Genomic DNA, 22,029 nt, shown 5'->3' on the forward strand with positions numbered 1-22,029 from the left:
CCTTTTTCCACGTGCGGTCGGATTTAAGCTCATTGACCATGGATCTAGGTCAGGCTGAGTTTTTGTACCGATCGGATTTATAGATCAGTCGTGGCGGACCAGTTTCAATTCAACGGTCACCGAAACTCGATCAGGGCCACAAGCACTTTACATGTCTGGGCCATCCTTCCTGATCCGAGGGTGAATTTGGGTCAAAATCCAATGGTCAGAAAGCTTAAAATCGACGCGCAAGCGGCACGAATCAGATTTCATAAATTCATAATTAATTTCTCACCTTTCTCACACTCTTTACTCCGGACTCAAGCAAATCGTCTCAGGACATCATCTAGTCTTGATTTTTGAGGTGATTGTTAAGCCCAACAAGGTGATCATAATTGTCTAAGATCATTGCTATCGGACTTTCGACGCGCGGTACAGGTCCGATACAAAGTTTCCAAGTACTCCCGAGAACAACTGGATTTAGCGTTGAATCCTAGATTTCAGGGTAACATAGCGTTAACGGTTCTACAGGTTTTGAGTCTTGCAGATCAAATTTAAAGTGATTGGTGCTAATTTCATAAGCAATCGCGTTTAGTGCTAATTAACCCACATAACTTCTAAAGAATTTGAGGTAGTACTCGGGTCTTTGCATGAAATTTTTCGGGTCATTACAACTACATATTTGGATCTGCCCCATTCTTTAACTCATAGACGATATAGATGAAGCACATACATCATAGTGGGCCCATGAAACTTGATGATGTTACTTCGGTAGTGAATCTCTCTATTCTCAATGTAATGTCCTGGATTTTCAAAAATCCTTGAAATTTTTTTCTTTAAGTAACTTATAATCTCACTTAATGACCAGTAGCACTCAATGTTAATTTATACAGGAGTGGTACTAGTAAAGAACCACACAAGTCCGATTAATCAACCGTGGGAAGCCAACAAATCCGCTCGATCACTAGAATATCAGGTGTAGCCCCATGATTTACTCACATAGGACCCAAATCTAACCGACCCATCACTAACAAATTAAGACAATCATGATTAAATTAAAGATCTACCGAGGTTGAGTCAGATAAGGCCTGAATCTTGATTAATAGACCAAATCAACCTCGTCACTCTTTTAGCCTAAAACCGATGGTTTAGAGTAATCGTAACCAAATGTCCACTTTCACTAGTTATAAATAGGTCACACTATAAACATAGTTAATCCAAACCCTAATCATTGCCCACGAGAAATCTCAATACCTAATTTATTCCAGAAATGTCTCAATTTTCTAAACTAGCTCTACACCGCTCGTTGTTGAGCCACTAGTTCCAAAACTATATAACAATGTCCGTCTTACTGGGCTTGACGTCTATCGCGGGAGTTGGTCCTGGGTATTGTCCAGAATCACTCAACTTGAGGTAAAGGACGAGTGTATGAGAAGTGCAAATACCCTAAAGGAAGAAGTTGAAACTTAAGTTAATTGGGTCGTCCACTCTTATGCAAAATTGAGGATTTCGAACCGTCGGTTTACGACCAAACTTCACACGTAGAATAAAGATATTTTCCTACTCATATCCATATAGCCATGGCCCCGATTGACCATTGGTGACCGTCGAATAGACTTCTAATCATATCCATCGATCGACGCATCCAAATGGCTGGCCGAACATGCCCATACGTAGATCATCATTAGGGCTAACTATCCTACAATGTATATCAATGTACGCCTCATAGTGGGCCATAAATGTTAGAAAGACCCTCCCATAGGGCTAGTATAGTAAAAACCTAACCCTTGGGGCCATTTACACTAAATTTAGCATTATAAAAGGGCCTCATTTGGGCACCCCCTATCCCCATACGAATTTTTCCTAGAGAAAAGAAAGAGAGAAAGAGAAAAAAAGGTAGAGAGAGAAGGAGAGAACAAGAGAGAGTAGGGTGGGGGAGGCTTTAGTGCTCTCCTTCTTCGGTCTCCTCCAATCAAGCCCTAGCGTCGATCATTTTCCTCCGCTGAATTCGCCTCAATCGTGATTGGAAGGAATCATTTTCTCTAATTTTCTAACCCAAGGAGCGCTATGAGTTGGGTGAAACGTCACAAGGTGCAGACTATTATCCTTAGGTGGCTTAGCACCAATTTTAGTATGAATCTAATGATTATGTTTGATTGGGTGATGTATTTGGAACAATATCAATTTGTCCCGCTCAATTTCCAGTTTATCCCACTTAATTTCCAGTTTAGCCAGTCATTTTCCAGTTTGTCCCGCTCAATTTCCAGTTTGTCCCACTCAATTTTCAGTTTGACTTACACAATTTCTAGTTTGTCCCGCTCAATTTTCAGTTTGGCCCACTCAATTTCCAGTTTGTCCCGCTCAATTTTCAGTTTGGCCCGCTCAATTTCCAGTTTGTCTCGCTCAATTTTCAGTTTGGCCCGCTCAATTTCTAGTTTGGCTCGCTCAATTTTCAGTTTGTCCCGCTCAATTTCCAGTTTGTCCTGCTCAATTTTTAGTTTGTCCCGCTCAATTTTCAGTAAATTCCTTTCACTTCACGGTCATTTCCATGCATTTCACGGTCAATTGACTTAACTTCACGGTCATTTGCATGCATTTCACGGTCATTTCTAGCGATTCCGTTTAGATTCACGATCATTTCGATGCACTTCACAGTCAATTCCCTTTCCTTCACGGTCATTTCCATGCATTTCACGTTCAATTCGCTTCACTTCACGGTCATTTTCATGCATTTCACAGCTAATTCCGGCGATTCCGTTTAGATTTACGGTCATTTCCATGCACTTCACGGTCAATTCCCTTCACTTCACGGTCATTTCCATGCATTTCATGGTCAATTCGCTTCATTTCACGGTCATTTCCATGCATTTCATGGTCATTTCCAGTGATTTCGTTTAGATTCATGGTCATTTCGATGCACTTCACGGTCAATTCCCTTCACTTCACGGTCATTTCCACACATTTCACGATTAATTGCTTAACTTCATGTTCATTTCCATGCATTTCACGGTCAATTCCAATGATTCCATTTAGATTCACGGTCATTTCGATGCACTTCACGGTCAATTCCCTTCACTTCACGATCATTTCTATGCATTTGTTGGTCAATCCCGACGATTTCGTTTCCAAGTTTTATCGGGTTGGTGTTTGTATGGCCCAACCTCAAGACCAAACCCGATACATCCTGCCCAAGCCCAACCCAATGTCGGGTGGGTCACAGGTTGGTCGGGTTAAACCCGCCCAACTTTTAGCCATAAAATCATATATGGTACGTCAAGTAACTAATTTTGGTTTAGAAGATATTCTTGTTATATGAATAAAGAAAGAAATGAAAAAAGGAGACAATTTTTTTTTTTTATATGCTCATATATACATATTTATATAAATGTGTTAGAGAAAAATGTAGGTAGAATAAAATTCTAAAAGTAAAAAAAATAAAAAAAATAAAAAAAAAGAAAGAAAAGCACACAGTACGGCTATAGCTACGGTTATAATCCATAGCCATAGCCTTTTGTTTGAATGGAGGATCAATCGCGGATTCATCGCGGATTCTGTTTTTTTTTTTTTGGGTGAAATTTTCGTTGCTTCTGTGGACCCCACCATGAGGTATGTGTTATATCCAAACCGTACATATATTTGGCGAGCTCATATTAAGGCTTGAGATGAAAAATAAGACAGATCTAACTATCAAGTGGACCACACTGTAAAAGACAGTGGGGAATTGAACGTCTACCATTGAAACCCTTTTAGGGGTTAAAGAAGTTTTGGGTCATTATGAAATTTGTTTTTCCTCTTCATCCAGGCCTTTGTGACCTTATGAATAGATTGGATGGAAAATAAATGTTATGGTGGCCCCACAAAATTTTTAACGGTGAAAATCAATTTCCCCGCTGCTCTTGGTGGTGTAGTCCGGTTGATCTTTGGATATGATTTTTTTTTTTTTTTTGGATAATGCTCCGAAATGATCTCTAGATATAGATGAACGTTGTGGATATAATAAATACATAGCTGCGGGGCTATGTAACTTTGATATCTTTTAAGCCGTTCGTACAACTCTCAGTTGGAGGAGCGTCAGCGCTCGTCTTCGCAGTGAAAAGGAAGGGTAGTTTCGTCCTCAAAGTCGCTGTCCGCACGTGCTAGTCTAAGTTAGTAACTAAAGTTTGTATTCCTGCATAAAAACCGCTGGATAAAAGGTTTTGTCTACAGTGGTCATTTTCTCCAAATGTAAATAGCTGTGAATTTGAAAGGATTCCCTCTTGAGAAAATGACCACTGTAGACAAAACCTTTTACCCAGCGGTTTTTATGAAAGAATACAAACTTAAGTGACCAACTTAGACTAGCACGTGCGGACAACGACTTTGAGGACGAAACTACCCCTCCTTTTCACTGCGAAGACGAGCGCTGACGCTCCTCCAACTGACAGTTGTACGAACGGCTTAAAAGAGATCAAAGTTACATGGCCCCACAGCTATGTATTTATTATATCCACACCGTTCATCCATATTTCGAGATCATTTCGGAGCATTATCCAAAAAAAGGAAAATCATATCCAATGATCAACTGGGCCACACCACACAGAGCAGCGGAAAATTGATTTTCATCGTTAAAACTTTTGTAGGGCCCACCATAACATTTATTTTCCATCCAATCTATTCATAAGGCCACAAAGACCTGGATGAAGAGGAAAAACGATTTTCGTAATGATCCAAAACTTGTGGGGCCCCTAAAAGGGTTTCAACGGTAGACGTTCAAGTAGAATGGTAATGGTGTGTGGATAGGGATACGGATATAGCTACGGTTATAATCCGTAGCTATACCAGTAAGTTGGCATTCCACCGCAAGTTGCTGTCCCTATCGGCGATTAATCGTGAACCTCGCGATTCCACCCCCGATCTATGGCTACGGATTATAACCGTAGCTATTACCGTAGCTAAAGCCGTATCCCAACACGGCGATTAATCGTGAACCTTGCGATTCCACCCCCGATCTATGGCTACGGATTATAACCGTAGCTATAACCGTAGCTATAGCCTTATCCCAACGCACTTTCTTTCTTTCTTTCTTTTTTTTTTTTTCTTTTTTTTTTTTTACATGGAGAATTTTATTCTACCTACATTTTTTTTCTAACACATATTTATATAAATATGTAAATATAAGCATATAAAAAAAATCTCTTTTTTTTCATTTCTTTCTTTATTCATATAATAAGAATATTTTCTAAACCAAAATTAGTTACTAACGTACCATATATAATTTTAGGGCTGAAAGTTGGGCGGGCTCAACCCGACCAACCTGTGACCGACCCGACATTGGGTTGGGCTTGGTCAAGATGTATCGAGTTTGGTCTTGGGGTTGGGCTATACAAACAACAACTCAATAAAACTTGGGTTGGGCTTGGATTGAAGTCTTGGGAATTGCCAGGAAATGCATAGAAATGACCGTGAAATGAAGGAAAATGACCATGAAATGCATGTAAATGACTATGAAATGCATGGAAATGATCGTGAAATGAAATGGAATCGCTAGGATTGACCGTGAAATGCATGGAAATGACCATGAAGTGAAAGGAAATGACCGTGAAATGCATGGAAATGACCATGAAGTAAAAGGAAATGACCGTGAAATGCATGAAATGACCGTAAAATGAAACGGAATCACCGGGATTGATCGTGAAATGCATGGAAATGACTGTGAAATGAAACGAAATCGCGGGATTAACCGTGAAATGCATGGAAATGACCGTGAAATGAAACGAAATCGCCGGGATTGCCCGTGAAATACATGGAAATGACCGTGAAGTGAAGGAAATTGACCGTGAAATGCATGGAAATGACCATGAATCAAAACGGAATCGCCAGGATTGACCGTGAAATGCATGGAAATGACCGTGAAGTGAAGGAAATTGACCGTGAAATGCATGGAAATGACCGTGAATCAAAACGGAATTGCCAGGATTGACCGTGAAATGAAATGGAATCGTCGGGATTGATCGTGAAATGCATGGAAATGATCGTGAAGTGAAGGAAAATGACTATGAAATGCATGGAAATGACCGTGAAATGAAACGGAATCACCAGGATTGACCATGAAATGTATGGAAATGACCGTGAAATGAAACGGAATCGCCGGGATTAACCATGAAATGCATGGAAATGACCATGAAATGAAACGGAATCGCCGGGATTGCCCGTGAAATGCATGAAAATGACCATGAAGTAACAAACTGGAAATTGAGCGGGCAAACATGGAAATGAGCAGGACAAATTAGAATTTCAGCGGGCCAAACTGGAAATTGAGCGGGCAAACATGGAAATAAGCAGGATAAATTGAAAATTGAGCGGGACAAACTAGAAATTGAGCGGGCCAAATTGGAAATTGAGCGGGCCAAACTAATTTGGGCCAAAATCGAAATTGAGCGGGACAAACTAGAAATTGAAAGCGAGCCAAACCGAAAATTGAGCGGGACAAATCGGAAATTCAGCGCGACAAAGGAAATTGAGCGGGACAAATCGAAAATTGAGCGGGCAAACATGGAAATGAGCGGGACAAACTAGAATTTCAGCTGGCCAAACTGGAAATTGCGGGCAAACATGGAAATGAGCGGACAAACCGAAAATTGAGCAGACAAATCGAAATTTGAGCCACCAAACCAAATTTGAGCGACAAATCGAAAATTGAGCAGACAAACCGGAAATTGAGCGGGCCAAATCGGAAATTGAGCAAGACAAACTCGAAAATGAGCGGGCCAAACTGAAATTGAGCGGGACAAACCTAGAATTTCAGCGTGCCAAAGTGGAAATCGAGCGAGCAAACATGGAAATAAGCGGGACAAACTAAAAATTGAGCGGACAAATTGAAATTGAGCGGGCCAAATTGAAATTTGAGCTAGACAAACTGGAAAATGAGTGGGCCATCCACCTCCAGAGCCATGAACAGACCTGAACAATGAGAGAAGACTTCGTGCCACGAGCGGGACCACAAACAGGTGAGATCCAACCCTCGACCCAAAAACCTAGACTATTGAAACCCTTTTTTCACAATTGCTAATAGAATACGTCTATTGTAGAGATCCTTACGCCCTGTGTCGAACTCCTACTTCGAAACCGCCGACAAGTTTGAACCCTATGTTACCGTTTTATCGGCCCCTGAGGGCCCAGATAATGATCACGGGTTGCGATCTATGCTTAAGAACTTGTTGTGCTATTTATTTGAAATGATTTTCAAATGATATGTTTTATGAAATGCATTGTAGTCCATGTGTTCGATGAAATGCCTGATTCATTCTTGCTCATTTCTGCTCACTAATGCCTATAGTTCCTATTTTACATGCTATGTGTTCACTCAATCATTTATGCAATCCAAGTTGCTCAATCTAGAAGCTGGTATTTGAAATTGCAAAACTATTGTCATAGATTTGTAAACGATGAAATTTTCCATGAATATAGATTTATAAACGATGAAACATGCCAATCCATTCGTATCAGCTTCTTTCCTGAAAAATGCCCCCTTTAAGTTTCCTTACCTAGACTGGCAACAAATTTTCCATGAATATAGATTTGTAAACGATGAAATTTTTTCAAGAAAATCTTGCTGAAAGACAATCATGGGAAACAATTTTTCATTTCTTATTGTTTTCAAGATATGGAGTTTCCCAAAAAACTCCATTTTCTTCAAAAATAAAAAATAAAAAATCCACAAATCCAAACAGTCCTTAAAGTAGGCTTGAGGAGATTGCTCAATTCATTGATAGCCAGACACATCAGAGAAAATGGTGTTTTGAAGCAGAGAGAGAGAGAGAGAGAGAGAGAGAGAGAGAGAGAGAGAGAAGCTGATACGATTGCATGAAGATGAGAAGACTGAGCTGAAGTGGAGGTATTTGGAAGAAGAGGTGGAACTAAAGAAGGAATTTGATGCTAAGCTGACCCAACTGATGGGCAAGTGACTATTGTAAATAGGTCCAATCTTTATCTTTTTTCTATCAAATTTTGATTTTTGTTTCAGCTTTTTCTTAATCGTCTATTTGCAAACCATCAGTTAAGAAAATAGTTGGTCAGTAAAAAGATGCAAAAGCAGTCCATGGTTTGGTGAGCTAGGCTATTGATCTGAGCCAGCTACGGATGTGCTAGCTGCATATAGATAAATATTAAATCTCCCATTTTTTTTGTTCCTATTAGTTTTGTCCAGAAATTGATCGATTTCACTTTTAGCACAATATTGAACTTGATATGTACTTCTGGGCCTTGGTTCTTGGATGCTCTCTAGGTTAAATGAGTTCAAGTCATGAGACAAATTCATTCATGTTTGTGGGCTTGTTTTCTTTGTTCAGGCTAGTATATATGAGGAGGAGAAGAATCTCATAGACTGAATCAGTTTGATAATGCACTAACCTTTGCTCTATCATTTGGTAGTGCTTATTTCCTTTGCTTCTATTATAAATTTTGTTTATTCTTTTTATCATTACACTGATTGTTTCAAAGATTTTATTTGGAATGGAGCTTCGATATGAGGAACATTGTGTGATGTAGGTTGTAGGAATGAAACTATAATAGTTATCAGTTGCATCTGGTTTATCTAAACTACTGGTTGCATCGTGGTCATATAATCTTGGTGAGGTTTGGTAGTTTTCAAAGGCAGTTCTTAGTTTTGAAGGAATGGTCATGCAAATCAGCGAGCAATCTGAGAGTTGGCTGTACATGTATCTATCTCCTGGTAGAACTAGCAAGCCATTTTAAAATACAAACTTTCAGAAATGACTGATCATAAATCTCTCTCTACAATGACTAATTTACCATTTCACTCTCATTTGGGCTCTGAAATCATCTTTATTAATGTTGTGGGATCCCGTTCAATCTGACTGGATTACAGAAAGTTAAATAAACTGAATCTTGTATGTTTTAAGTATTGTAACAATGAGTTCCACTTTTATTGAAGTGTTTATATATAAATGAGACTCACCTGCCTTGTTGGAGTCTCACCGGTCTGAAACACCATATTGTTTCTCCCTAGTCACTTCTCATAACATCAACTAAATTTTTTTATCCATGTTGTCGCTGTTCAAGCTCTTTCCATATAGATGCCAAAGTGACACAAAACCCATTTTCACTAAATTCAACCAACTGATAAAAAATTCTTGATCATGTCTCTCACTCACTTCTAATGATACTCTGTTTTCAAAGAATTTCTTATTCCTTTCCTTCCAGATCTACCAGATTATGTCAAATGAAAGCATCCTCAAAATTCTCCCTACTTGATTAAACAACAATTTCATCCTCCCACCTACGACCAAGGCCACTTTTTTGGAGAACCCAACAAATTAAAAAGCGTTTGAAGAAGTTCCATATCCCTAAGCATTCCACAAACAAGATATAGGTGATTGAATGATTATTCTATTTCTCTACACAAGTGGCACATTTCTTGCTTGCTGAAGTCATATCATCTTTGCTGAAATCTCATACTCTAGAAGATCCTAGCCTTTTTTTGCTGTTGTGGCCTGAAAATATCTTTGGAGGCTTCCTGTCTCTTCATGGCACCCTACAATGTAATAATGACATTAAGTAAACATGAATTAGAAAACATTGGTTTAATGAGAGTAATTCAGCCTCTAGACAAATTGAATATTTTTTTTAAAAGACAAATTCATTACCAAAAGGTCTTTGCATTCAAATACGCACATTCATTTGTTGCATGTTGGTCACATGTAGGACTGTCAATGAGCCAGGCCCAGGCCAAGCGAAAACAAATTTTTAGTCTGAAAATTTATTTCATAGCATGTTTGGATGAATGTCCTTTCGGAAAATTTGTTTGTGGGAACACTGTTTGGAGCATTAATTCAGTTTACATAAGAGGAATTTAATGTTTTCCTTGCATTTAGTTTTCATCCTTTTTCATTTTATTCCACCTACACATAGTTATAATCAATATGTATATATAAGCATATAAACAAAATTTTATCTCTTTTTTCTCCATTTCTTTCTTTAACCATATAACAAGAATATCTTCTAAACCAAAATTAGTTACTTGACGTATCATATAGGATTTTATGGCCGAAAGTTGGGTGGGACAAACTAGAAATTGAGCGGGCCCGAAAATTGAGCGGGACAAATTGAAAATTGAGCGGACAAATCGGAAATTGCGACGAAATTAAGGCCCGAAAATTGAGCGGGATAAACTAGAAATTGAGCGGGACAAACTGGAAATTGAGCGAGCAAACATGGAAATGAGCGGGACAAACTGGAAAATGAGCGGGTCAAACAGGAAATTGAGCGGGCCAAACTGGAATTTGAGCGGGATAAACTGGAAATTGAGCGGGACAAACTGGAAATTGAGCGGGACAAGCTGAAAATTGAGCGGGCCAAACTGGGAATTGAGCTGGACAAATTAGAATTGAGCAGCCCAAACTGGAAAATGAGAGGGCCAAACTAGAAATTGAGGGGGTCAAACTCGCTTAACTGGAAAATGAGTGGGACAAACTAGAAAATGAGCGGGACAAACTGAAAATTGAGCGGGATAAACTGAAAATTGAGCGAGACAAACTGGAAATTGAGCGGGCAAACATGGAAATGAGCGGGACAAACTGAAAATTGAGCGGGCCATCCACCTCTAGAGCCATGAACAGACCTGAACAATGCATGGAAATTACCATGAAAAGATACGACATCGCCGTAATTGACCGTGAAATGCATGGTAATGACTGTGAAGTAAAGACATCATTCACAACAATATACAGCTCCTACAAAATTAACATCAAACCTAAGACAGCTCGGATTGAAAGGCCAACTCGAGGCGAGTAAAGTTGAGTTCAAGCCGAGTTCGACCATGGTGTATTGCAACTCGACTCGACTCGAACTCGACTTGACTCAGCATGGACGAGTCAAGCCGAGCTTGGCCCACCTCGACACGAGTCGAACTCGACTTAATCCATCCATCATGAAGGAAAGAAAATTTAATAAGAGGTCCCAACTTAATGACTCTAAAAACCCACTCAGCTACTTCTTCTATGTACAACCGCATGGGCTTGGATATGTGTATGGTTGTATGAAACCCTCCCATACTCTATGGTTTTTTGCATAAACCCAACAATAAGGCTACCAGTTCTGGATATGTGGGACCAAGTCCAATCAATGGAATTTGGTTGGATATGTGGGCCTCAAATTAGACCTTAAATCATGTCCTGAGTCTACCACTAGCCAGCCATGGAACCAAGTCCTTCATTACATAGACAACATTCTAATGGCTATGTTGCTGAAACTGCTTAGTAGGAAATCTTCATCCTTCCCTATTGTCATTTCAGGGCTTTTTCCTAAAAATATGAGGGATATAAATCTTAGATGTACCACAATACAGGAAAACAATAGTGATTGGATATCCATCATTTAAATCCTCCTGAGGCCAATTGTACTGTTTATCTGAAATCCAATCTGTTTATTACATCATAAAGACCCAGATGAAGGCTAAAAACAAAGATCAGCTTGATCCAATACTTTTATGGCCACCAAAAGGTTTTTATTGGTCGATGTTCATTAAACATTGTTTCCTATAATGTGGTCCAATTGAGATCAGGATATACCACATTTTTTTGTATAATATCATAAAACGATATATAAAAAAAGACGGACAGCATGGTTGAAACACATACATCATGATGGGGCCCACAGAGCACCGAACACCAGCCATTAGCTGGTGGTAGGGGGAGTAGTCAATCCATTTCATGTAGAATATCAACGCCGTCAATCTGTTTTTCTATCTAATTAAGGGGTTGAGCCCCAAATTGAAGCATATCAAAATATCAAGTGAATCATACCACAGGAAAAGGTGGGCATAATGATTTTCCGGTTTGCCCCGCTGATTTCATGTTTCCCCTGCTCAATTTCCAGTTTGTCCTACTCAATTTCCAATTAGGCTTGCTCATTTTCCTGTTTGGCCCGCTCATTTTCTAGTTTGTCCCGCTCATTTTCCAGTTAGGCTAGTTTGGCCCGCTTAATTTTCAGTTCGGCTCGCTGAATTTCCAGTTTAGCCCGCTCAATTTCTAGATTGGCCCGTTCAATTTCCAGTTTGTCCCGCTCATTTCCATGGAGTCCGCTCATTTCCATGTTTGCGCTCAATTTCTAGATTGGCCCACTCATTTCCATGTTTGGCCCGCTCATTTTCCAGTTTGTCCCGCTCATTTTCCAGTTAGGCTAGTTTGCCCCGCTTAATTTGCAGTTTGGCTCGCTGAATTTCCAGTTTGGCCCGCTCAATTTCTAGATTGGCCCGCTCATTTCCATGTTTGGCCCCCTCAATTTCCAGTTTGTCCCGCTCATTTCCATGTTTGCCCGCTCATTTTCCAGTTTGTCCCGCTCATTTTCCAGTTTGTCCCGCTCATTTTCCAGTTAGGCTAGTTTGCCCCGCTTAATTTGCAGTTTGGCTTGCTGAATTTCCAGTTTGGCCCGCTCAATTTCTAGATTGGCCCGCTCATTTCCTAGTTTGGCCGGCTCGATTTTCCAGTTTGTCCTGCTCAATTTTCAGTTTGGCCCACTCATTTTGAATGGCGTTGGTCTAGAAAATTTGTATATTAACCATTCTTCTTGAGTTACTGTCCAATGCTGTTATGCTATTTTTGCAGATGTACTGCTTGATGATCTTCTAATCGTAGAAAATTCACCACGGGAAATAGTGTGAATTGAAATTATACTGTTGAAAATTTCTTGGGGGCCACAGATGTTTTGGATCAAGCTGATAATTGTTTTTTACCTTCATCCATCTCTGTGTAATCTTATGAATAGGTTGGATGACAAATAAAAATCACTGTCGGCCCTAGCAAGGTTTCAACAGTGGAAGTCATTAGTCCCATTGTTTCTTATAGTGTGGTCCACTTGAGCTTTGGGAATACTTTTATTTTAGACTCAAGCACTGAAATTATCTTGAAAAACGGATGGACGGCGTGGATAACCCACATACATTCATACTTAGGCCCAACTGAGTTTACTCAGTACGATAAAAGCGTACTGAGTAACTCAGTACACAATCCTATTTCCCCCCATGGTCACCAAAGTGGGGCCCACCACGATTGATCGCTGATCGAGGCAGCAATTTGGGGCGGAATCGCCGGATCCGGGATTGATCCCCGAATGGGACAGGGAGTGGGGGCGGAATCGCGGGATCCGGGATTGATCCCCGAATGGGACAGGGAGTGGGGGCGGAATTGCGGGATCCGCGATTAATCGCCGATCAGGCCACCCCCCATTTAAGTCAGTACGTGAGTGGGGCGTCTCACTACTTCACTCACTCACTCAAATCTCTCCTTTTCCTCACTACTCTCACCCTCTTTGCTTCCCTCAACCCTCTTAAATCGGAATCCCCAGGCCTTCATCCATTTCACATTTCATCTCATTATCCCTTACATCATTCCCACTTCAACATCCATCGTATCTTCTTCTTTCACCCTCTTTTCATTTCGAATCCCTAAACCCTACAAATTTTGAAATCCTCACATCCCCAACTCCTACAAAAATTCTGAAATCTTTAAATCCCCAAATCCTACTACTTTCGAAATCTTCCAATCCCCAAATCCTACCGACTTCGAAATCCTCAAGTCCCCAAATCGTCAAATCGCGGTGGAATCCCTCTATCCAAGCTTCAACCCTTGCATCATTCACCTCTGAGTTTGTAAGAAAATGACCCTTGTTGGAGCTATCGCCTCATTCTTCTCCTCTTTGTTGATCATTTCCCTCATGGGAAAGAGGAGGGCAGCACCCGAGGAGGTGGGGCCGAGCCGGGTTAGGCGGTGGAATCGCGGGATCTACGATTGATCCCCGAATGGGACAGCGAGTTGGGGCGGAATCGCAGGATTCGCGATTGATCGCCGAATCTATGGCTACAGATTATAACCGTAGCTATAGTCGTATTCCTGTTTTGACATGTAAAATTTTATTCTACCTACAATTTTTCTCTAACACGTATTTTATATAAATATGTGTATATATATAAGCATATTAAAAAAAAATTTCGGTTATACTTTGTCTCATTTCTTTCTTTATTCATATAGCAAGAATACATTCTAAACCAAAATTAGTGAAGGGAAATGACCGTGAAATGAGGGTGAAGTGAAGGAAATTGACCGTGAAATGATGAAATGCATGGAAATGACCGTGAAGTGTATGGAAATGACCGTGAATCAACACGGAATCGCCGGGATTGACCGTGAAATGCATGGAAATGATCGTGAATCAACACGGAATTGCCGGGAATGACCGTGAAGTGAAGCGAATTTAGCAGGAATTGAGCGGGCCAAACTGGAAATTAAGCAGGCCAAACTGGAAAATGAGCGGGCCAAACTAGAAATTGAGCGAACTAAACATTAAGCGGGCCAAACTGGCCTAACTTGAAAATGAGCGGGCCAAACTAGAAAATGAGCGGGACAAACTGGAAAATGAGCGGGACAAACTGGAAATGATCGTGAATCAACACGGAATTGCCGGGAATGACCGTGAAGTGAAGCGAATTTAGCAGGAATTGAGCGGGCCAAACTGGAAATTAAGCAGGACAAACTGGAAAATGAGCGGGCCAAACTAGAAATTGAGCGAACCAAACTGGAAATTAAGCTGGTTGAGCGGACCAAATAGGAAAATGAGCGGGCCAAACTGGAAAATGAGCGGGCCAAACTAGAAAATGAGCGGGCCAAAGTGGAAATTAAGCGGGCCAAACTGGCCTAACTGGAAAATGAGCGGGACAAACTGGCCTAACTGGAAAATGAGCGGGACAAACCAGAAAATGAGCGGGACAAGCTGGAAAATGAGCGGGCCAAATTAGAAATTGAGCGAGGCCTGGCTCATTGACAGTCCTACATGTGACTAGCAGACAACAAATGAATGTGCGTATTTGAATGGAAAGACCTTTTGGTATTGAATTTGTCTTTTAAAAAAAACATTCAATTTGTCTAGAGGCTGAATTACTCTCATCAAACCAGTGTTTTCTAATTGTCATGTTTACTTAATGTCATTATTACATTGTTGGGTGCCATGAAGAGACAGGAAGCCTCCAAAGATATTTTCAGGCCACAACAGCAAAAAAAGGCTAGGATCTTCCAGAGTCTGAATGATTTCAACAAAGATGATATGACCTCAGCAAGCAAGAAATGTGCCACTTGTGTAGAGAAATAGAAAAATCATTCTATCACCTATATCTTGTTTGTAGAATGCCTAGGGATATGGAACTTCTTCAAACGCTTTTTAATTTGTTGGGTTCTCCAGAAAAGTGGCCTTGGTCGTAGGTGGGTGAATGAAATTGTTGTTTAATCAAGTAGGGCGAATTTTGAGGATGCTTTCATTTGACATAATCTGGTGGATCTAGAAGGAAAGGACTAAGAAATTCTTTGAAAATAGAGTATCATTAGAAGTGAGAGAGAGACATTATCAAGAATTTTTTATCAGTTGGTTAAAATTAGTGAAAATGAGTTTTGTGTCACTTTGGCATCTGTATGGAAAGAGCTTGAACAGCGACAACACGGAACAAAAAAATTTAGTTGGTGTTATGAGAAGTGACTAGGGAGAAACAATATGGTGTTTCAGACCGGTGAGACTCCAACAAGGCAGGTGAGTCTCATTTATTTTCTAGGCTGGTTAAAGTGGAAAGAGATGTAGAAAATGCAGATCAAATTTCATTGTCAGCAAAACTAAAAAAGTTGGTATAAGGTCCGTGCTGATATTTTTATCACGTTTCGAGGGAAGCTAGTGTGGTCACTGATCATTTCCATGCACTTCACAGTCATTTCCACAAAATTTCACGGTCATTTCCATGTATTTCACGGTCAATTCCAGTGATTCCATTTCATTTCATGGTCAATTCCCTTCACTTCACCATCATTTCAGGGTCATTTTTTTCTAAAAAAACAAACTAAAGTATAGGACTACTCCATTACAAGTCGTCGAGTGGGACCCACCTGAGGTATGTATTCTATCCAGGCTGTCCGACAATGGGGCCTAACATGCTAAGGGCCTCAGCTTCCACCTCCAAGATCCTATCGAACATTTGCTTGTCTGGGCTCGGCTGCATCCACTTCTCTTCTGAGAGGAGACTCGAGTAGTAGGTGATGACGTCATCATAGATGCAGGTTTTATCTATCCATCTTATTAATGGAGAATTGGTAATACATTAAAGCAGAGATAGCAAAGCTAGAAACCAAGAAAAAACAATGAAATTATTTGGGAACAAAAAAGAAAAAGAAAATCATAGATGCTGAGTCTATTGACATGGTTAACTTGCTTATTTCAAGTCCTTGTTACACGGTGCCATGATTTTGTGCTTTGAAATTTTTGTTCAGATTGAGACTCGATACTCCTAGCGCAGTTGGTAGAGAATGAGATGAACAAGAGATTGGTAAACTTCAATGCTGTAGGTTCATTATCTTTATCCCTAATATTCTGGTAGACTGACATATTAGTGGATCTGTTCAGAAAGAAGGTACTTACAAAGGAAAGAAATTCAATGCTATCTGTCACTTCTTTGGCTATCAGGCCCGGGGTTCTTTACCATTGAAGTTTGACTGTGAATATGCCTATGTATGTTCTAAAAAACAACAACTTTCTTTCCTTTTCGAGTTATGTTGATGATCTGTGCATGATTAAGAATCAAATCTGTGCAGGTTCTTGGGCACATCTGCTATCACATTCTAGCTGCTGGTTTGAATGGATACATGGCAACTGTGACCAACCTGAAAAATCCCGTGAACAAGTGGCGATGTGGTGTTGCTCCAATTATAGTATGTTCTCTGTTCTATTTAATTAGATCAAAATGCTCGTTAGTTCTGATTCCTACAAGGAAATGTCAGAGATTGTTCCCAGCAGCAAAAATGGAGAAATTGGAAGTTTCATACAAAAATGAAATCAGCTTACCTTTTACCTCAACAGGAAAAAAGGGATCTTCAGTGCTGCCTTCTAATTCTTCGTGGTGTTTTCTCATAAAAAGAAAATTTCGTTCTTTAATTTACAAGTATTGTTTTCTCATAAAGACAAACTCTCTCTCTCTCTCTCTCTCTCTCTCTCTCTAATTTATTCATTTTTTCGCTGGCCCGATACACCAACTGATACTGACATTCAGAACCATGGGTGTGCATAATGCCATCACCATTTACCCATCGATATATTTGGCATACGTGTAAGCCAATTTAGACCATTCCAAATCATGACCTCCATTCTGAATGGACTAAAGCTGAAAATCACACTAAATGGATGTCAGACCACTGTGATGTCAGAAAGGCTTCTCATTAGTCAAGGTAGGACTCTTAAGTCCTAACTGCAGTCTATGAGTATTGATGCCTAAGGGAAATGAATGATCATAAAAGATACTGTAGCTTAAGAGCTCTTTCCTCAAATGTTATCTGCAGCAAAGCAACGTGTTGTCTTCTTAATGATATTCTAATAGTAAAATACATTATTTTTGCTCGATTAGTCTTCATTCCTTTCTGACCAATAGAAAGATGTGCAGATCTTAGCTATTGTACATAATCCTTGCTGCCTTGAGCTGATTGGGGTTTTGGTAGAGGATGCTGAGATAACATTTATATAAATATGTATATATAAGCATATGCAAAAAAAAAAAAATTATCACTTTTTTTTTAAATTTCTTTCTTTATTCATATAACAAGAATATCTTCTAAACCAAAATTAGTTACTTAACATACCGTATATGATTATAGGGCTAGAAGTTGGGCGGGCTCAACCCGACCAACCTGTGGCCGACCCAACATTGGGTTGGGCTTGGGCAGGATGTATCGAGTTTGGTCTTGGGGTTGGGCCATACAAACACCAACCTGATAAAACTTGGGTTGAGCTCGGATTGAGGTCTTGGGTTGCCTGACCCAACACAAACTCGATTAATATATAAGTTTCTTATAAATTAATTATAATTGAGTGCAGATCATTTGTGTTGAAGGCAAAGGAAATTCTAATGCCTCCCCTCAAGCTAACAAGATATGCTGGATTTCCCTCTCCCAAATAAATTGCTTGATAGAAAATACAACTTGTAATGGAGTAGTCCTATACTTCAGTTTGTTTGTTTAGAAAAAAATGCATGGAAATGATGGTGAAGTGAAGGGAATTGACCGTGAAATGCATGGAAATGACCGTGAAGTGAAGGGAAATGACCGTGAAGTGCATTGAAATGGCCGTGAATCAACACGGAATCGACGGGATTGACCGTGAAATGCATGGAAATGACTATGAAGTGGAGCGAATTGACCGTGAAATGCATGGAAATGACTGTGAAGTGGAGCGAATTGACCGTGAAATGCGTGGAAATGACCATGAAGTGAAGGGAATTCACCATGAAATGCATGGAAATGATCGTGAATCAACACGGAATCGCCGGGAATGACTGTGAAATGCATGGAAATGACCGTGAAGTGAAGCGAATTGACCGGGAATTGAGCGGGCCAAACTGGAAATTGAGCTGGCCAGATTGGAAATTAAGCAGGATAATCTCGAAAATGAGCGGGCCAAACTGAAAATTGAACGGGACAAATTGAAAAATGAGCGGGCCAAACAAGAAAATGAGCGGGCCAAATTGGAAATTGAGCGGGACAAACTGGATATTGAGCGGGCCAAACTAGGAAACGAGCGGTTCAAACTGGATATTGAGCGGGGCAAACGAGGAAATGAGTGGGCCAAACTGGAAATTGAGTGGGATTGGATGTTCATTAAAAGCTCCTATTTTCTGTGTAAGTAGAAAAGCTTTGAAGGAAAGGAGAGACTAGTGGGGTTAGATGTCCAACCCTACTGTGTTTATCAAACAAGATATGTAATTTACATAAAATACACCTAAGTAAAGTTGGTTTTATTTCCTCATGATATCTTGAAAAGTGGGGTGCTCAATCTCTTTATCATGGATTCCTATGAAAAGTTAGTTTTATTTCCTCAAGATATCTGAAAATTGCAAAAAGCACTAATCAAAAGAGTCTAGAGCTAGATATCTTGTGGCAATTGCCATGAAACTTGATTGACTTTCTGGAAACCTTAATCTATTTCTGGTAAGCTTATCTTATGTTTTTTGTTGCTGGAAAATCATGAAAGTATATAATTCCTAAAATTCCTCAATCGTTACTGCTGGTCCATATCACTATCAGATGAGCATTCCAAGCATGTAAACGCGAAGCCTATTCATTATTGCAGATAGTGGTTGAGACGGGTCTTATTGGAAGACAAGCCAGTGGGTCTGTTACCATAACTGATCGGGAAACTTGAAGTTGCTATGTTTTCTTTATGTATGCATGGTTTATTTTTCCTTGTAAGAAATAGATTCTTTCATATGCATATTACTCCTTTTAGTTGGGGATTTATTTTAGTGCTCAACTAGTAGTCCTTGGAATATTCATTTGAGCGGGACAAACTGGAAATTTAGCGGGCCAAACTGGAAATTGAGCGGGCTAAACTGGAAAATGATTGGAAATTGAGCGGGCAAACATGGAAATGAGCGGGACAAACTGGAAATTGAGTTGGCCAAATTGGAAATTGAGTGGGCCAAACTGAAAATTGAGCAAGCCAAACTGGAAATTGAGGGGGCCAAAATTGAGCGGGCCAAATTGGAAATTAAGCGGGCAAACGTGGAAATGAGCGGGACAAACTAGAATTTCAGCGGGCCAAATTGAAAATTTAGCGGACCAAACTTGAAATTAAGCTGGCCAAACTGGAAATTGAGTGGGATAAACTGGAAATTGAGCTGGACATTGAATGAATTTTAGTGGGCCAATTTGGAAATTGAGTGGAACAAACTGGTAATTGAGCGGGCCAAACTGGAAATTGTGGAAGTTGCAACTTGCTCACTGTCAAATTGCCCTGGGTATACTTCTAAATTCAAATCAACCATTTGAAACCAGTGAGGTACTAACAACAACTAGGTTGCGGTGCTGAGTTGTAGTCAATGGGTAACAGGCAGTGCAGTAATGTGATTGTCCTGGTATGCTTCCCATATCCACCAATTCATCCTTTTTCTTGTTACACTTTTATTTTTTCTTATATAGGTGTAGATTCTACCAAAGAAAGCGGCTGCTTTACGGGTCATTTATATCTCAAATTATCATGCCTTAATCTTTTGTAACTTTTCCTCGGTATTGTCATGTGGTTGATTGAAATGTTCTTTTGCCATTTTCCCACATATGTTGGCTTCACTTGACTTTCTTAACCAAATGTACCTTTTCTTTTGTGTTTCTTTTCTTTTCCGCTCAATTTTTTTATTTTCTGACATTCCTCTTAATTTCCTTTGTTCCATTGTCATCTTTGTATCATCGTGTAATTGTCCAGCCTTAGTTTAATGCTCCGGTGCTCTTGGCAACTTCGTTTTACACAATAGATTTGAACAGGGCTCCTTATGCTTGTGTCAAATACTCAGCCTATCATATCAGTGCCAATATATTACAACATAAGAAATTAAGTGAGGCAGCATAAGAAATTTAGTACGACAAACTGAAAATGAGCGAGGTTACTTAGAAATTGAGCAAGACAACCAAAACATTATTGTATGAGAGAAAATATATTACAACATATATCATACAAAACACTAAATAAATTACAAAGTATGCTACACATCAGGTATGGGAAACTTGCACGTCCGACGATTATGTCCGGATTGTTTGCATCGACCGCACTTTAATGTTTTTGATTCTTCTCCACGTGAGGGAATTCTTAACTTTTTTGGTCTTCCAGATGGCCTCTTCTGTCCCGGGGGTTTAATTTTCACACAGTACTCCTTGAAGCCATCAGTAATCTCCCATTCGCTCATATCACGTACTGGGTACACCGATTCGTTATATGTGCTCAAGTAATTTTGCATTGTGTAGAATGGGGAGCAGTACGAGTAATGAGGAAGATTGTAATTTATACATGAGGACAGGGCATGCAAACAAGGGTATCCCTTCATGTCAAACTCACGACATGTACATGAAAGCGAGCTGAGCTTGACTGTATCATTATAATTTCCCACGACGTGGTACTCATCTCGAGAAATCGGATGACAGCGAACATCTCGCGCCTTCTTTATAAGATCCTTCAACTGTTGCTCCGCCCATGGTGTCAACGGACCGACAAATGAGGCTGCAGATTCTCTTCTCTTGTAAAACAATTCTTGTATCTTACATCTTACAGCCTCTATCAATTTGGTAACAGGGTATTCCCGCGCTTCTTTGAAGAGGGCGTTAACACATTCAAAAATGTTTGTAGTGACCAAGTTGTATCTTTTTCCTGTAAAGTGCGAAGATGCCCATCTCTCGTAGCCAATTTCTTTCAGCCATGCATGTATTGTGGGGTTGGCCATTTTGATATCATGCATTAAATTTTCGAATTCAGCCCTCTTGCATGTCTTCACAGCTTGCCAGTAGTATATCTCAAACGACTTGATTTTAAAAGTGTCCACCAAGTTTCTATAAATATGGTACACACAGTAGCCATGGATTGCATGTGGAAAGACTTGGGGAACCTCTTTCATTAAACCTTTATATCGATCGGAAATAATCACAAGACCCTCCAGATACCCTAACGCATCGTTGAGGTAGGTAAGGAACCAATTCCAACTCATGCTGTTCTCCGATTCCCCGATGCCAAACGCAATTGGAAATATACGATTGTCCCCATCTAAGGCCGTGGCGATGAATAGAACACCCTTGTATTTACCCTTTAAGTGTGTCCCATCAATGGCTAATACCCTCCGCATAGAATTCTGAAAACTTCGAACGCATTGTCCGAGCGCTACAAAACACCTCTCAAACCTCCAAGTCTCTTGGTTAACGAGCACAGCAGTCACCGTCCCTGGGTTGACCATCCTCAACTCATGCAAATACAGGGGGAGTTGATTGTAAGAGTCTTCGTAAGACCCCATCACCTGTTTAATTGCAAGCTCCTTAGCTTTCCATGCCTTCCTATAACTGATAAGAATATTATATTTCTCTTACACAGTGAAGATAATATCACGTGGCCTCAAACCTAACCGTTGCTCAATGCGGCTAACAACCAGATCACATGCTAACTTACTGCTTGCTTGCCGGTGATCACTCTTCATCCACGACATGCCGCACGTGTGTTCTGACA

At 40.1% G+C, this 22,029-nt stretch overlaps 1 protein-coding gene across 1 annotated transcript; it reads right to left on the reverse strand.

Annotated features, from left to right (window-relative positions):
• Window positions 1-20,527: 20,527 nt before the first annotated feature.
• LOC131225050 (uncharacterized) lies at window positions 20,528-21,259 on the reverse strand. The gene has a single exon (XM_058220474.1). It carries the CDS (start codon window positions 21,257-21,259, stop codon window positions 20,528-20,530), a length of 732 nt encoding a protein of 243 aa, XP_058076457.1.
• Between the last annotated feature and the right edge of the window lie 770 nt (window positions 21,260-22,029).

The sequence above is a fragment of the Magnolia sinica genome, chromosome 14, assembly GCF_029962835.1.
Source record: "Magnolia sinica isolate HGM2019 chromosome 14, MsV1, whole genome shotgun sequence".
In the NCBI taxonomy this organism is placed as follows: domain Eukaryota; kingdom Viridiplantae; phylum Streptophyta; class Magnoliopsida; order Magnoliales; family Magnoliaceae; genus Magnolia; species Magnolia sinica.